The 18811-nt window shown below is 41.7% G+C and overlaps 1 protein-coding gene across 4 annotated transcripts in view; it reads left to right on the forward strand.

The window, feature by feature from the left end:
- Nucleotides 1-105: 105 nt before the first annotated feature.
- Nucleotides 106-18811, forward strand: part of sfxn2 (sideroflexin 2) — a 125918-nt gene continuing 107212 nt past the window's right edge. Inside the window, exons 1-2 of one of the 4 annotated variants that reach the window (XM_059947050.1) lie at nt 106-219; nt 18259-18438. In XM_059947050.1, coding sequence (XP_059803033.1) covers nt 18269-18438 — 170 coding nt within the window. In that variant the 5' untranslated portion in view covers nt 106-219; nt 18259-18268. Of the gene's footprint in view, nt 242-16034; nt 16967-18258; nt 18439-18811 lie in introns of those variants that run through there. The other 3 variants (XM_059947049.1, XR_009507388.1, XM_059947048.1) reach the window with 3 other exon arrangements.

Raw genomic sequence — 18811 nt, forward strand, 5'->3', positions numbered from 1 at the left:
GCGGAGTGGGGGAAGCATCGAGCTTCCGCCGGCGCAGCTTCCGATGACGTACTCCGCACCGAAGTGACGTCGCGTCTCGGAGGGGGAGGGGGATGGGGTGTTGGGCGGGAGGCGGTGTCGGTCGTCGCCCGCTGATTGGTCGGAGACTTTGCTACAGTGGGAAACGCAACCAAGTTGAGACTTTATTTTACCGCCTAGCCCAAGCTGTAACAAGTAGGGGTAAGAATTTGTCAATGGTCAGGTACGTCGGGAAATTATGTTGCAATGCTCCGGTTACTTTAAACATTTAGGGCCAGACTGTGATTTTTCTGCAATGATTGTCCGCCTTACGCTGCGAGCCCCTCGGGTGGGCAGTCACTCCTGCCTCAGTCATTTTGTATTCGTGTCAGAGCACCTGTACCTCTTTACGGTTTTTAGTGGATTCAATACATTTTGAACGGCATTGTTGCTGATGCAATCACAATTGCAGAAGTGCATTCAGTCCCAAGGCTTTCAAACAATTCCTGAAGCCGTTTGTCTCATGGTGATTATTGCCACGTCTCAGTTCATTTGCCTTTGAAGGGACTGTGAAAGGTCACTAATCAATGGTGCTCAGTGTATATAAAGCTGTAGCCTATATTGTATTAATCAATAATAACTTGCAGGCTGCCCAGAACAGAGTGATTGTCAAAGTGGACAGTCCATTGATTCCAAGTTCAAAGCTGAAATATTGCCATTTGCACAAGTGCACAAAACTTGTAGCAGCATTCACAAGAATAGCAAAAAGAATACACAATTTTGTAACAAAACACAATTAAAACAAAAAAAGTCAATTTTAGTGCAGAGTGTTCTTAGTTTTGTTAGTCTCTGCCATCCGATTTCTGAATGAACATTGAACCCAGAAGTACAACCTCACTACTTCTTTATTTCTGTTATTTTGAACTACTTATTTTAACTTAACTATTTAATAGCTAATGTATGGTTAATGTAACTTAGTTTTACTCTATTTATTTATCACATATTTCATTGCACTGCTTCCGTAAAGTTAACAAAATTCATGACATAATAATTCTGATTCTGATCTGGAATAATCAGGGTTTGCTGGTTGGTTCCAGATGGTTGAAGGGAAGTAGTTGTTTTTCAGCCGGGTGGTATGCCCGATGGTATCTGTGAAAAATGGCAAGGCCCAAATGGTGGATCCTTGCAGATACTATTGATGCTGGGATGTATTGGACAGAGTCCACGACTCCGCTGTTTCCTGTTTGTGGACATTTGAATTGCTGTAGCGGACTATTATGCAACAGGCAGGATACAATCAACAGTACATTTGCAGGTTTGTTAGAGTGCTTGGTGACAAACTGAACTTCCTTCACCTCCTAAGGAAGTAAAGATTCTGGTGCGCTTCCCCTGTGATTGGAACTGAGTGCTGAGCATCCGATAAATCGGCTGACCCTCTCCACCACTGATCCCCCAATGTAGACTGGCACATGTTCAACCTTCGCCTCCTTCCTGAAGTCAATAAACAACTCTTTAATTTTCCTGCCATTGCGTGAGTTTTTTTGTGGCACCACTCAACCAGGTGACCTATCACACTCCTGTGAGCAGACTTGATACTAGCTGTGATTTACCCAACAACATTAGTGTCCTCAGCAAATATGACGATGGCATCAGAGCTGTGCTTCATCACTGAGTTCTGACGAAGTGTCTTGGCCTGAAACATCCACTCTTTATTCCTCTCTGTAGATGCTGCCTGACCTGGTGAGCTCCTCCATATATTTTGTGTGTGTTACTCTGGATCAATGTTTCCCAGCCTTTTCTAAGCCCAAAGCAACTTCATTCTTGCCAACAACCCCTTGGGCACAATATACTTTCCAACACCCCATAGTGTAAAAGCATGTCTACCATATGTTAACGTGAGAAAAATGATTCTGCTTTGTCTTTAAACCTAGCTTACACAGTGCTTCTGCACTGTACAGCAGGTTTGATATCAATGTGATCCTTGAGCTCGATAGTTTTTAGCAAGAGTTGAAATATCTGGTTCAAGTTAAGACGACAAAAACATTAAGATCCCATGCATAACAATGTCCAAGCAGTTTCTGTGTTTTGTATGTGGTTCTCTGCACTGAAGTCTCTTTCAACAAGGTAGGATGATAGCAATGCAATGAAGAGCAGTTTGGCTCTTTTCCAACAACCAGGCAATTTCATATGACAGAGTAGCCACATACCATAAAAGCTGACATTTTTGGGAAGTATTTTTGCTGCTGCTTCATTTTGAATTTCGATAATTTCTTCTTGCAAGCCCTCTTCCTGTTTTTCCACCTTGCAAGGAAAGGGTTAATTACCCAGCCCAGAATTTCCAGATCATTCAAATCCTTGAATCAAGTTTGAAAATCCTTCAGTGACTGCAGGTGTAAGCAGTACTCTAGCAAATCACCATCTGTGAAAGAGAGTGCCGTACTTTCCATGCAGGGAAGCTGTGAGAATATTTTTCTCCCAATGTTTTGCTTAGATATTATCAATTTTCCAATTAAAGTGGACACTGCACTTATGGCCTAAATTTAATTGAAATTCTCACCCTGCAATTTCATATTAGAATGTTCATCTTGTCATACAGATTGGCTTGGTATGCCACATCTCCATGTAGAAGTTCAATCTTGTTTCCCAAACTCTTGACAACTTTGAGCAAAAATTCAGCCACAGTGTCAAAATAATCAAAGAAAAGTTTTAAGCAGCAGTCTTTTGGCAGCCAAAGCACTTCAGTGTGAAGAGGCAAGTGTTCAATCTCTTCATCATTATCTTGGCATAACTCGTGAAATATTCTGCTATTTAATGGATGTGCTTTGATTTTGTTGATAACACATATTACAAGAGTCATGCTTGATAAAAGTTTCTGGCTAAGATTTTTGGTTGCAAGATTTTGACAATGAATTACACAATGGATTGCAAACAGACTTGGAATTTCTTTCTTCATAAATCCCACTAAACCAGCCAGGTGACCTAGCAACATGGTGCTCCATCTGTTGCACAAGAAATCGTGTTCCTAATCAGAATACAGTTGGCCCTCCTTATCCGCAGATTCCGTATGCGCGGATTCAACCAACCACGGATTGGGAAAACCTGGAAGTTCTCTCTCCAGCACTAGTTATTTGAGCATGTACAAACTATTTTTTCTCGTCATTATTCCCTAAACAATACAGTATGACAACTATTTACATAGCATTTACATTGTGTTAGATATAAGTAATCTAGAAATGACTTAAAAGTACAGGCAGTCCCCATTATGAATGAGTTCCGTTCCCGAGTCCGTCTTTAAGTCGGATTTGAAGTCGGAACAGGTACATCCGGTATTATTTAGTGTCAGTTAGTCAAGCGTTTTTCTTAGTATATAGCACATATTTTACCTTTCTCTGCATATAAAACACTTAAGAAACATATGTGTTATATGTATTTCAATAATTAAACCATTGTGTTGCTTAGTAATAATTGTAGCTTTCATTGGGGCAGGGCCTTTCACATGCTCCATTAAAATTGTTCGGATTGTTGACTGACTGTAGCCTAACGCTTTTCCAATGACCGATGGCGTTTCACCTCTTTCTGATTGCTTTATTACTTCCACCTTATTTTTAATCGTGGTAGTGATTATTTTTGTGAACAGAAACACTGCGGATTCAGAGCTGCACCGCCAGGTCCTAATGTCTACCGTACTGAGCATGTTAAATAAAGTCCGGGGTTCTGCTGGGTCCTAAAGACAATCACACTGAGTCAGGTTAAATAAGGGACGAGCATCCGCGATTTTTGGTATCTGCAGGAGGTCTCAGAACCATTCCCCTGTGGATAAGGAGGGCCAACTGTACTTTTATCCTCAGTATACATTTTGAGCTCATCATAGATTGATTTTCTGTTGATATTTGTTTTTAACTTTTTGTAAAAGAGAACCTCATAAACTTTTCCATTTTTTTAAACCACGCATATGCCATCAGCAATGCCTTGTTGTCTTGCTCAGTTGACTCACCCAGTTGTATCTCAAATTTTGTTTTTGTAGCTCTGTGATATTCAATGTCTTCATTCACTTTGTCAATACGACGAGTTACAGAGTTATTACTTAGTGGAAATGATTTTAAAATACTGGTATCTATTTTGAGAACAGTAATGAGCACTTCTGATACAGCAGGCATTATTAATTTTCACCGATAGTATGAGATTTTCCACACTTTGCTATCATTTTGGAAATGTTATAAGAAGCAATGACACCACTATTAAGATCGTTTTTAGCTTTCTTGGCAAATGAATCAAGTGTGCTTCTTTCATCTTCTGGAACTGAGTAATACCATAAGTAGCCTTTTCAGGGTGTCTCTTACAGAAATGATCCTGCAATCTTTATGGTTTCATTAGACAGTACAATATTACAAATAAGACACGTGGGGCATTGCTAATCTGATGGAAATGGAATAAAAGGGTACTGCAGGTATGTAACGTTGTATTGACACATTCTCCGTGGCTTCTGTTTCTTAGAAGGATTAGAATACAAGGCTTCACCACCTTCAGACTCAGAGATCGTGCTGTACGTATTTATCCATCATTAATGGAGCTAAATTAAAAATTAACACAAACTGGGAATGTCTGTTGGATGTTGATGACCGCACCAAATTGACATGGTCAGTCAGGCCTTGTGCCTCAAGTTAGGGTGCCGATTACCAACCCCCCCCCCCCCAACAACTTCTATTTCCCCTAATGCCCCCCCTTAGGATACGTTTGGTATCTGCAGATGTGTTTGTAACTCCCTGAGGGGGCAGGTGTCAAAAGCAAACAAACCTGAATTATCCACATTTCTATTGCAAACACACAGAGGTAAGAAAAATGATATGGATAGCAACACACGCAAAATGCTGGAGGAACTCAGCAGGCCAGGCAGCATCCATGGAAAAGAGTACAGTCGACATTTCAGGCTGAGACCCTTTGTCAGGATTCCCAGCATAAGACTGTGAGACATAGAAGCAGAAATTAGGCCATTTGGTCCATCAAGTCTGTTCCGTCATTCAATCATGGCTGATCCATTTCCCGTAACCTTTGATGTCGTGTCCAATCAAGAACCTATCAAGCTCTGCCTTAAATACACCCAATGACCCGGCCTCCACAGCTGCACATGGCAACAAATTCCACAGATTCACCACCCTCTGGCTAAAGAAGTTTCTCCATGTCTATGTTTTAAATAGACACCAATCTATCTAGAGATTTTTTCTTGTAAATGATATGCCTATGTATTTTCGTTCAGTAATAGCCAGGTCACTAATTCTTAAGCACTATTGAATAACCAGTATTGTCACAGTGAGACAATATGCTTGCCACATCAAATCCATTTTAAAAGAGGCTCAAAGTTTTTTTTGTGTTCGAGAGTTACAAAGTAGTTGGCAGGGTAGCCATCTGAGATGATGCTCATGAGAAACTGTTGGGTAACGTAGAACACGGTGGAATTAAAGACAGTTTAATGACCTAGTAAGGAAAATGGCTGTCATTGCAAGTGAAAATGAGGAGATGACTGATGTGTTGAGTAATGGTGTCGTGTTTGTATTTAAAGCATGGACAGTGGCTTTCTACTGAGATTGTCAGGATATCGTCATCCAGCAACTTTGGCATGAATTTATTTTGGGGGAAACAACTATTCATTACAGTCATAAATAATTTAAGTGATGCAATATTGAAGATCATTAATGGAATGATAGTTGATCTTATAAGCAGTCTGACCTGCTTGTTGAGGGCATTCAATAAGTTTCACCAAATAGTCTCAAAGAGCAAATAGTGGTGGCATTAGCATACAAACATATTCGGTCAAATATTCACCATTTGTTTTACAGTTTCCTGCTTGCAATGTAAATATTAGATGTGTTTAGGATCTGGAAACTGTGCCTGTTTTTATGAATTAGTGAGTCATTATTAGTGGAGCCAATGAGACACATTGAAAAGGCTATTGACTTGAGAAATTATACTTGCCATATAAAATATTTTTTAAAAGAGGCCCATAGTATTTTCTTTTTGTAGAAAAGTTACAAAGGCAAATACGTAGTTGGCAGTATCTCCATCGCCGATGATGCATTCCAATCACAGGTAATGTTAATAAACTATTTAACAGGCAATCACAACTGCTCGCTTGAATTACCCTTTGCAACTCTATACTAACCATCTGTTAAGCTTCGAGTGTCCAGATAATATTCCTTTGGAGCTACTGGTCAACTCACAAGTTGCATTTCTGAAAGATGTGGTTTTTTTTCTCTTAGAGCAGGGGTTCTTAACCTTCCTTCACCTTTTTATTTTGGTGAAGCTTATGGACCCCATTAGAGAATAACATATAAAATAAAATTCACAGAATTATAAAAGAAACCAATTCTATTGAAATGCCATTATCAAAAATTGTGATTAGTATATGTGCTTCTTTACTAATGCATTCATAAAACGATGCTACATTTGTTGCCTACAATTTAAAGTAATACTGTGGCGACTCATTTCCTAGCGTATCCGAACCGACTCACAATTAGATAGCCTACGGGGGTTTGCGAGCACAGAGCTTTGGAGCCTCTTCGCCATGGGGGGCCGGTTGACAGAGGCTTAAAAGTGAGGCTGAAGATTTCGAATAAAGTTTTTCCTTCGACTGCAGTTACCGACTCCGTGTCGTAATTTTAGTGCTGCGTGTAGCACACCGCTACAATACTAAGTTTCAGTCATAAATACTGTAGGTAAATATTTTCACAGCCCCCATGGAATTTATCCATGGACACTCAAGGTCCATTGATCTGAGGTTAAGAACCCCTGGCTTAGAAGCATAGAGTTATGCAACAAGAAAATGGGCCCCTCAGACCAACACTTTACCACCTATGCTGTCTCATCTGATACAAGACACATCTGCAGACAACTTGTTCACACTCAGTGTATGGTGCTCCGAATCTTGAAAGGCAGAAATGCTCAAGGACTGCTTTTGTTACTATTATTATCTTTGTTTTGTATTTGCACCGCCTGCTTGTTTTTGTACATTAGCTGCTTATTGGACTTGGATCGTGAAGTAGTTTTTCATTGATTCTGGTATGTTTTGTAAACTCCAGAACATTAAACTAGCTGCAAGAAAGAGATGAGTTGCACACGTACACATGGTAACATCATGATATATGCAGCTCACCTATTTTTATATAGAATTTATGATGGATTATTTAAACAACAAAGCTGCATAATCAAACAATATATTCACAATATTACTGAACTATTCAATACGCAATACTCTGCTGTAAGCTTCAACTCAATATAAAATGCATCTCAGCTTGGATATATGACAAGGGGTCAGTCCGCTTGGCAGGTGTGCCTTGTGGCTGTGAAGCCGTCTCAGGTTCTGCAGCTTGCTCCATGCTGGTTGTAGGAGTTGAACCTGGGACTGCAGGAAATGGTTCTGACAGCTCTGGACAGCTTTCTTCTCTAACCGTTATCTCTCTCTCCACAACTGATCAACGTGTTGTCTCCAGACGACATCAATGCAATCTCCACTGTGCAGGAGAGAGGTCCAATTTTGCCCTTGATCTTTTCAAGTATCCACTTTTGGTCACCTCAGTAGACCCTCACCAGGACTACTTGTCCAGGAGTGAAACACTGAACCCCCTTGTAGAGGTGCCTTCAATTTTCTCGGCTGTTTGTCCTTCATACGCCTTCTGAGATTGGGTTTGAGGAGATCCAAGCATAAATGTGGGGGACAATCCAACAACAACATAGCTGGTGAGCTGTTGGTTGTGGTGTGTGCTACGTTATGATATGCACGGAGGAAATTGGTGAGCTTCTGAGATTTGGCGTTAGTGTAGTGTGTTCTGCTGGCATTGCTCACAGTGTGTTCTTTAGACTCTGGACAAACCTTTCTGCCAACCATTTGTAGCTGGGTGGTATGGTGCAGATGGTATATGCCTTCTTCCATTCATTTTCAGGAATGACTGAAACTGTTCCACCACAGACTGTGCTCCATTGTCACTGAGTGTTCTGGAACACCAGGCCTTGCAAAGAAGTTTCTCAACACATCAGCAGTGCTCAAGGCCTTAGTGGAGGCATCCACAACTACCAGGAAATCTGTACTCATGAATGGTTTGTCAAAATCCCCATGAATCCTCTGCCAGGGCAATGCAAGCCATTCACAGGGATGAGGAGACACTGCTCTTGGCATCTTCTGGATGTGCTGGCATTCCACACAGTGTGTGGCAAACTGCTCGATCTGCTGATCTATCCCAGGTCACCAGGCAGAGCTTCGAAATAACACTTTCATTTTGACCGCGCCTAGATGACTGGCATGTAGCTCATCCATCAATTTAGTTCTCAGTTTGGATGGTACAACAACTCTCAATCTTCACATTAGACAATCTCTGACAAGGGCAAGTTCACCTCAACGTTGGTAACAGTGGGGGAAATTGAATTTCTTCTGCACCTTCCAGCCATTCTGGATGACCGTATAGACCTGAGAGAGTGTGGGGTCTTTAGAAGTTACCCTTCGGATCATCTCTGCCATAATAGGGAACACCCTTCTGTGGATTGAAAATGGACACCAGTGGTTGATGATCAGTAATGAGGGTAAACTCTCTCCCATATAGGTATTGATTGAAACATTTTCCACCCCAAAGCAGATGCAAGAGCTCTCTGTCAATCTGTGTGTAATTTTTCTGTGCGGCGATAAGGAAATGTGATACAAAGTCTTCGGGGCATTCACTTCCATCACTCATAACATGTGAAGTGGCTGCACCTAGACCAGAAGGCGAAATGTCATTGGCAAGCTTCACTGGACAATGTGTGAGTTGCCATCTCCTTTGTCTTTTTGAAAGCCACCTCGCACTGCTTTGTCCGTAGTGATGAGTTCAAGGGGCAGAGCACAGTAGCCAGGTTTGGCAGGAAATTCTTACAGTAATTGACAAATCCTAAAAATGGCCACAACCGTGACATGTCCTTTGGTTTTGGGGCATCCATCACTGCTTGAATTTTCTCAGCACACTTGTGTAATCCTTGTGTGTTGATGGTATGACCACAGTAAGTGGTGTTTGGTTTAAAGAATTCACACTTGATGCATCAGTCTCTGAGTCCATAATCTACTAATCTTTTTAAAACTGTCTTGAGATTTTGGGGATGTTACTTGTCATCCTTACCGGTAACAATCCAGGTAACACTGAGTGCCTGGGCAACCTTGCAGCACCAGGTCCATAGCTTTCTGCCAGAGTACAAGTGCCGATACTACTCCAAAAATAATGACAAAACCCTTTGTGTGGGTTTATGGTGAGAAACACTTTGGACTCTTCTTCCCTCGCCATCTATAGGTAGGCCTCAGCTGTCCACTTTGCTGAAGTGTTTTCCCACAGAAAGGTTTGCAAAAATATCCTCTATTCTGGACAAGGGATATTGATCTACTTTCGGCACTGGGTTGATGGTGACCTTAAAGTCACCACAGATACCAACAGTCCCATTCTTCTTGGCTATTGGGATCACTGGCGTTGTCTATCGGCTCCACTCTACCTTGGAAAGAATTCCTTCAGCCTCCACACCATTTAGTCCTGGCTATTTTATCACAGATAGTATAAGGAACTGGACAGGCTTTGCAAAACTTGGCATTTTCATTTAATACTATTTTGCACTTAATTGTAAGAGTCCACAAACTTCTCTCACGATCTCTCACTGCATCATTACCCCATCACTGAATTGACGATGCTCAGACAATCTCTTCAGTTCAGACACGTGCACTGAAATGGAATCTGCTTATGAAACCTGAAGTGTTCTGTAATCAACAAAGGTTTCAATTCTAAATGTTCCTGTGTCACTTTTACAATATTATCAACGCTCATTTTGGCTGGTTTGGTCAAACTTCTATTCAAACTGTATGCCTTCAAATTCAAAGCACTCAGCAAAACTGGCAATCGCTTCTCACCAGCTATTTCAAATACTCCTCGATTCGCTCCATATATAATATGCAGTTACCTGTGACATAATTAAATGTGTCAATCTTAATAGGTCATTATAACTTGTCGTGATTAGGCTAGGGTTAAATAGGTGGTTTGCTGGAAGGTGTGACTTGTTGGGCTGGAAGAACCTGTCCCATGGTATACCTAAATAAAATAAAGAAATATACATACTTTGATCATACATTTACTTTGAACTTTATTCTGCTGTTCTAAGACCACATAATGGTTCTATAGTATGGATAAGACACAATGCAAGGTTGTTGAAACAATAGCCTTGCACTCAATGTCAGTAAGACCAAGGAAATGATTGTGGACTTCAGGAAAGGGAAGTTGGGAGACCATCAAGGGGACAGCAGTGGAAAGGATGAACAGCTTCAAATTACTGGAGATGAATACATTTGAAGATCTATCCTGAGCTCAACATATTGATGCAGTTATGAAGAAGGCATGACATCGGCTCTAATTCTTTAGCATTTGAGGAGACACCAATGAGTCGAGCAAATTTCTAAAGATGTGTTTTGGAGAACATTCTAATTGGTTACATCACCGTCTGCTATAGAAACACAAATACACAGGACTGGAAAAAGAGTTCTCATAAAGACACTGATATTACTACAGCAACTGAAAGCAATATGTCTGTGGAAAGGTACAGCAGACCAAAAAGGATGGTCAGGCCACCTCAGAGACATTGGAAGTTGATGAGTGAAAATGTGTTATTATGTGTATAGACAATAAAGAACTTCAGTTCCCAGTGGCAATGTAGGCAAGACAATGGTGAGTTGGTTGGAGTGTGGAGCTGAAGCCATTCTATAAATAAAAATGTTCTAATGTTTACCTACGTAAAGTTTGTCTTTATTAAGAATGAAGATAACAGTACAGTGCCAGCAGACAAAAGTGCAAGGCCGTGGCAGTGTGGATTGTGAAGTCAAGAATCATAATCAGAACGTAATTCCGATGCCCTGAGCTGCAATAGGGAATGTAATGGGGCACCACGGTATCTTAGCGTTCAGCGCAATTCTGTTCAGTTCAGTGGGGTGGGGGGGGGCTTCAGATTTCAGTGTCGGTCCCCTCTGTGAGTACATTCCCTACCGTGTGTATATGGGTTTTCCCTGGGTGCTCCGTTTTCCTCCCACAGTTCAAAGACGTACCAGTCATTGGTCATTGGAAATTGTCCAGTGATTAGGCTAGGATTAAATCGGGGTGGGGGGGGCAGCTCAGTGGGCCAGATTGGCCTGTTCTGCACAGTATCTCTAAATAAATGAATAGAATAATGGAGGAGAAATTATGGAAATTATCACACAAAGTCTTGAGGCAGAAAGCTGAAAGCAATAGGTGCTGCTGGCTCAGTTTTAATGTGGAATTGAGGACCTTATTTCTGCCAACCAGTGCACGTGGTTTGATTTAATACAGGTCTCACTGGTTGTCATTGAATGATTTATTCTTGTGTGGTGTTTCTGAGCTTTTGCAGGGATGTAGTTACCTTCAATATGGGCACTGCACATCTGTCATTTTCCCCCCAAGGACAATAGGGAATAGGTAATAAATTCTGGCCTTATTACAAAAATCTTTAAAAAAAAGTCTTGCTTAAGAAATAAAAGCCCTTCTTACTAATATGAGACATGAGATTCTGCAGATGCTATAAGTCCAGAGCGACACTCACACGAAATGCTGGAGGAACTCAGCAGGTCAGGCAGTATCTATGGAGGAGAATAAGCAGTCAATATTTCAGGCTGAGCCCCTTCATTAGGTCTCGGCCTGAAACATCAGCTGTTAATCTCCATCCACAGATGCTGATTGCCCTGCTGAGTTCCTCCAGTATTTGTGTGTGAGTGTTACAAATCTGAAACCAAACTCTCCGCAAGAGATAGATAGGTATTTGATGTTAGATAGTTATAGACCGTCAGTGGCTGCATGCAGTGTCCTGTCAAACACTTGTGGGCTGCCCCAGCACATCCTTAGTCTGTGTTGGTTGTTAATGCAAACAACGCATTTCACTGTATGTTTCAATATGTGGTAAATAAATGAATGTTGTTCTGTTTCTGTCCATGAAGATAAAGGATCAGTAAGTGTCAACTGATGTTCAACCAATAAAGGCAACACTGCTCGTACACAATGGCTGCAAAATCAGCCATGTATCATTCTCCAGCCCAGGGGTCCCCAACCTGGTGTCCACGACCCTCGGTTAATGGTAAGAGTGCATAGTAAAAAAAAGTGGTTGGGAGCCCCTGCTCCAGTCATGAAAAGTACACATGCTGAAGTTTTGAGAGCACCATCTGGTTCCTTCATCAGGCTGACAATGCCATTTCACAGGATGAATGTTTTCAAGAAAATCAAAACAGAATATTGTAGTTTGTCACTCAAAATGTCTCGTCTGTGTATCTTTCCATAAAATTTTATGTAATGATTTTTAAGAATCCTAACCTACTGTTTTAATAGTTCCGGTTTGGTGTGAGAATCTTTAATATGATAGGGTACCAGAACGTTTGTTTTAGATTGGGATTTAAATTCAGTGCAAGATCTTAGAATGTAAATCTTCTTGCTGCCAGCTATAATGCGATGGGAATATTTAAGTGAGAGACAGTTAACCTTGTGTGAACTCATGGCTAAAATAAGCAGCTCCTCCAGCAATGAGGCCACAGGGTTGATGGTGTGTGTGGGGGGGGGGGGGGAAACATATTTTACTCAGGGTTGGGAGGAAAAGATTTGCATTCCTGATGCATTACTGAAGTATCTTTGTCTCCTAAATTCAGCAATGGCTGGAATTGGTTGTTGCTGGCATCGAGTCGTATCGTAGTTCTGAAATTCTTCGTGTTGCTAGTCCAGTTAAGAATAACAACCCTCAAAATTGTCGACTCAAGAGTGTCTGCAAATGCTGGAAATCTAGAGCAGTTCACACGGTCAGTGCTGGAGGAGCTCAGCAGGTCAGGCAGCATCTATGGATGGGAATAAACAGTGGATGTTTTGGGCTAAGGCCCTTCTTCAGGACTGGAATGTTGAAGGATCTTGGCTAGAAATGTCAGCTATTTATCACCATCCATAGATGCTGCCTGACCTGCTGAGCTCCTCCAGCATTTTGCGTGCATTGCAACGAAATTGGCACTGTATTTCCCACAATGTTGAACACAGTGCACTGAGATTTGGTACATACTGAGCTTGTGAAAGAGGGAACCCTATAAGTGAAAAGGTACCCTCTTCCCTTTCACTCTTTCCCCTGCCTATCACCTTCCTCTGGTGCCTCTCCTTCGTCCCCTTCTTTTATGGTTCATTTTCCTCCCCTATCAGACTCTCTCTTCTGCCCTTTACCTCTTCCACGAGAGGCTACACCTGGAGTACTGTGTGTATTTCAGATCGTTACTCTATAGGAAGGCTACGGAGAGAGTGGAGGACAGGTTCACCAGAATGTTGTCTGAATTAGGGAGTATTAGCTATATGGAAGGGTTGGACTACCTTGGATTGTTTTCTCTGGAACACTGGAGGCTGAGGAGAGATCTGAGGGGCACATGGCGACCCACCAAGCACATCACATAGAGAAGGAACTCTGTTCAAACCCTAGTTTCTCCCATTCCTACCAGCACATTGAAAGTAGATGCAGAATTTAGAACTTACCAAATCTAGAAATTCAAGTCAAAGTAAATATATTATCAAAGTTACTATTTACTAGCTTGAGATTCACTTTCTTGTAGGCATTTACAGGAAAATAAAATACTGCAGACTTTATGAAAAAGCTATACATAAATAATGATCGAGTAACAGCTAATGTGCAAAAGAAGACAAATTGAGCAAATAATAATAAAATAATACTGAGAACGTGAGCGGTGGAGTCCTTGAAGGTGGGTCTGTAGGTTGCAGAATCTGTCCAGAGTTGAGGCGAGTGAAGTTATCCGCACTGATTTAGAAGCCTGTTGATTGTAGGGTAATAACTTGTCCTGAACCCGTTGGTGTAGGACCTCAAGGCTCCTGTACCTCCTGCTCGATGGTGGTAGCAAGAAGAGAGCATGTCCTGGATGACGGAAGCCTTTGATGATGTCTGTTGCTTTCTTCTGCCAGCGTTCCATGTAGGTGTGTTCAATGGTGGGAGGGATTTTACCTGTGATGGACTGAGCAGTTTCCACTAATTTCTGCAGCCTTTTCCATTCCTGGGCATTGGTGTTTCTTTGATAGGCCACGATGCAACCAGTCAGGATTTTCTTCACTGAATCTGTAGCAGTTTGTCAGTTTTAGATGACAAACTTAATGCATTTTCTTTTCTTGAGCACTGGACCATGTAGCTATATTTCCAAGTTAGGCATACAATAGGAAGGCTTTCAGGTAATTCTAACAGTCCATGCAGACCCGGTGTCATTCCTGGCTGATATGGTTGTGGAAACCAGAATAAGGTCATTTGGCCCATCGAGTCTGCTACACCATTTCTTCATTTCCCCTCTCAGCCCCAGTCTCTTGCCTCCCTTCATGCCCTGACCAATCAAAAATCTATCAACCCTCTGCCTTAAATATCCATACAGACACAGCTACCTGTGCCAACAACTTCCACAGATTCACCACTCTCTGGCTAAAGAAATTCTAGCTCATCTCCATTCTAAAAGGACCCTTCTATTCTGAGGCTGTGTCCTCTGGTCTTAGACTCCCCCACATCCTCTCCACATCCACTCTATGAAAGCCTTTCCACATTTTATTGTAAACATCTCTTTATCGCTTTTTCAGAATGAAAAGAAAACACATTAAATAATCCATAGGTTTGAAAGTGCAACAAAGTTAAAGAAAAGGGAAAAATGAAATATATAAGAAATCAAAAGAAAAACACACAAAAAAATCAAACACCTCACCATTTTTTAAAAAAAGCAGTTATCATCCTGAATATTGTTCTCCAGAAACAAAATGTCCCAAATTTCCCGAAATTTGTCAAGTTTGTCTTTTGTAATTTAGCTTATCTTTTCTACAGCAAGATAAGAAGTCATTCCTTTCAGCCATTGTGAGAGTCCACATGACTTCCATGAATAGGGTATACACCATTTGGCTTCCAAAAAACAAATATAAAGCAGAGACCTTACATTTTTGAAGGTTACAAAATCCTTTGGATAACTGTTCAGAATAAATAATTATGTGCCCGCCACCCTCTCCTACAATTTAAAGTGGTCCATAGGCCCATATGACCAAGGATAAGTTGTCTCGTTTTTCTTTTGATATATCTCCCTATTGTGATAAATGTCCTGTTTATTATTTATTGTAATGCCTGCAAGGTTTTGTGCACTTTATGCAGTCCTGGTTAGGTCTGTAGTCTAGTGTAGTTGTGTTTTTTTTTCCTTTGTGTTGTTTTCTACGTAGTTCAGTCTAGTTTTTGTACTGTGTCATGTAACACCATGGTCCTGAAAAACATCTCATTTTTGCTATGTACTGTACCAGCAGTTATGGTCGAAATGACAATAAAAGTGACTTGACTTGATAATGGAGAAACTTCACTCATTCTTATGTTTTGGAAATGTCCAAGTCTTGGAAAATATTGGAAGAAGTATTTCAAACTTCCTTGATACTTTTCAAAGTAAACTTTAAGCCTAATCCTTTGACAGCTTTATTTGGTATTGTTGGAGGAAAGGATATTATTTTGGAGTCATCTGACTTGCACATTTTGGCTTTTATTTCTCTTATGGCCAGAAGGATGCTCTTGCTTAAATTGGAAAGATGTGGCCCCTCCTACTCACGCCCGATGGTTACGTGATGTGAAGTCGTGTTTAAATTTAGAGAAGATTTGATGTTCAATCTCTGAATCTAGCCAAGACTTTCAAACACTGTGGGGACCTTTTTTGAATTATTTTCAAAACCCTTGATTTGCTATTAAAGCACAGATGATGACTAATGATTTTTTTTCCTTTTTTCTTTACTAATTAGCTTTGGTTTTGGTAGTGGGTTAGTTTTTTTATATAATAAAATTACTATATTTCAATGTTACCAATTAATTAATCTGTATGAATATAGGGTAAGGAGTCATTATATGCAATTTAGTATAATATATTGGTATATATATATATATTTCTTGTACTCTGTATTCTTATATGTAAATTAATAAAAATATTGGAAAGAGAATACATAATTTAGGATCAAGGGGCACCTTTTTTCCAATAACCTGACTAATCAACTCCAGCACCACCTTCTTCCAGAAGAAGATTATCTGGGGACACTCCCACATACAATGGAACAGAGACTCCTTTTGGTGATTACATTTAATGCATGCGTCTGGAACGTTGGGGTTATATCTGAATGTGCGCAGTATGTGGAATAAGGTAGATGATCTTCTAACACAGTTACAGATTGGCATATATGACACTGTGGACATCACTGAATTGTGGCTGAAAGAAGATTATAGCTGGGAGCTTAACGTCCGAGGATACAGATTGTTTCGAAAGGACTGACAGGAAGGCAGAGAGGGGTGGCTCTGTCAGTAAGACACGAAATCAAATCATTAGAAAAAGCATCGGACTCGTGGGTAGAGCTAAGGAACTTCAAGGGTACAAAGACCCTTGTGGGGTTATATGCAGACCCCCAAACAGTTGTTGTTGTTTGTCCTTTGGAGTCGAAGACGACCACGACTTCTTAGCGGAATGGGTTTGGAGTCGTGACTTGCGCTTGACTTGGATTAAAGTGAGGGAGAGTTGCGCAAATCGTCAGCCTCACTCTCTCGTCCCGACCTATCTGTATCCAGTTGCAAGACAGAGTCGAGACGGCTGGAGATAAGTCGGGATGCAGTGGATGGTCAGCAGTGTCCTACGTGTCTCACTGTGCCCTGATTGCGCTCCACAACGCTTTGCTGGGTCCGCCTTTCTACTCGTTGGACCGCCAAGTGGTGGTCTCCTCCACGTAGTCCGCCGAATTCAGTCTTCGCATGCGAAGGTAGACAAGCCCTAACTCACCGAGGGTTTGAGGCCCATCGGCTACCCTCACCAGGTTTTGCCGGCCAATCGCAGCCGTTGCCAGGGGTGTGGCTGCTGTTGCATGCAAACAGCTACGAGGAACCACTGATGAGAGCTGAGTGTCAGGTGAGGACCAATGCAGACGAACTACTCAGAGGAGCACGACGTGTTCCCCGTCAGAGGTACTACCTCTCCCTGACACCCCGTAAACCCCAAGCAGTAGTAAGGATGTGGTCTACGAATTACAATGGGAGACAGAAAATACATGTCTAAAGGGCAATGTTACACTAGTCATTGAGGATTTCAATATGCAGGTGGATTGGGAAAATCAGGCTGGTGCTGGATCTCGAGGAGGAGTTTCTAGAATGCCTGCGAGATGGGTTTTTAGAGCAGCTCGTGGTTGAGCCCTCTAGGGGATCAGCTGTCATAGATTAGGTGCTGTGCAATGAACCAGAATTGATCAGAGAGCTTAAAGTAGCGGAACCCTTAGGGGTAGATGATCATAAGATAGGAGCATTAGGAAGGTGCAGGATAGATACATCTCAAAAGAGGAAGAAGTATTCTAAAGGCAGGATGACACAACCATGGCTGACAAGAAAAGTCAAAGCCAACATAAAAGCAGAAGAGGGGGGCATGTAATAGAGCAAATATCAGCAAGGATTGGGAGGGTTTTAAAAACCAACAGGCAACTAAAAAGTCATAAAGGACGAAAAGATGGAATATAGAAATAAGCTAACGAATATTATTAAATGTTAAAATAATATAAAAGTTTCTTCAGATATATAGAGTGTAAATGAGAGGCGAGAGTAACCATATAACAATTACAGCACGGAAACAGGCCATCTCAGCCCTTCTAGTAGACCCTTGAGAAATGATGCTGGAGAGGTCATCATTGTGGGGGGGGGGGGGGGGGGAGAGAGAGGAAATAGTGGATCAACTGAGCCAGCAGAGCAAGTGGTTGAAGCAGGTACATTAACAACATCTAAAGACACTTGGACAGGTATACAGGTAGAAAAGGTTTAGAGCAGGGGTTCCCAACCTGGGGTCCCTGGACCCCTTGGTTAACGGTAGGGGTCCGTGGCATTAAGGAGGTTGGGTACCCCTTGTTTAGAGGGATTTGATCCAAATGCAGGCAAATGGGACTAATTTAGATGGGAATCTTGACTGGCATAGAGCAGCTGTGCTGAAGGCTATGTTCCCTTGCACAATGACTCTATGAGCCTCCAGTAGTACCTGGAATGTAGCGAGGGAGAGAACATTAGTAATTATTGTAGTACTTCCAGTGTACTAGGAGCAGTACGGGTCCTTCTGTCCAGCGCAAAGCTAAATGTACTTTTGGGAAGGCCACCCTTCTTTCTAGCATTAATTTATTTGATGTTATCATCTCTATTGATCTTGGAAAACATTTTCTCTTCCAGATTTTGAAAGATGGCAGGAAACAGAGTGGATCTACCTAAATTTAACATCGATGCTCCGCGATGGGACCAGAGCACGTTCGTGGGACGGTTAAAACACTTCTTCAACATCACAGACCCACGCACAGTGGTATTATCCAATGCAAGGCTCGATAAAGCAAAGGATCTGGTCGACAGATGCAGGTACACAACTTACCACTCCAGCTGAGGAGGCATGTGCTTTGTCACTGCCAGATCCCAGCTTTGGTAGACAAACGAGACTGCGCGAGTGGGAATTCATTTCCTACCGCAGATGCTGCTCGAGCCACCGAGTTCTTCCAGCAGGTTGCTTGTTTGCTCCCTCAGCACTAAGAAGTGAAGTATAATCGTGGAAATGCAAAAAGAGCTGGAAGAACTCAGTGGGTCAGGCAGCATCTGTGGAGGGCGATGGGCAATCGATATTTCAGGTCGAGACCCTTCATCTGGACTGAAAAGAAAAATGGGAGGCAGTCAGCATAAAAAAGATGGAGGGAGAGCTGGCAAGCAGGTGGATCCAGGTGAGGGGGTGATAGACAGG

Source organism: Hypanus sabinus, chromosome 22 (assembly GCF_030144855.1).
Source record: "Hypanus sabinus isolate sHypSab1 chromosome 22, sHypSab1.hap1, whole genome shotgun sequence".
Classification (NCBI taxonomy): Eukaryota; Metazoa; Chordata; class Chondrichthyes; order Myliobatiformes; family Dasyatidae; genus Hypanus; species Hypanus sabinus.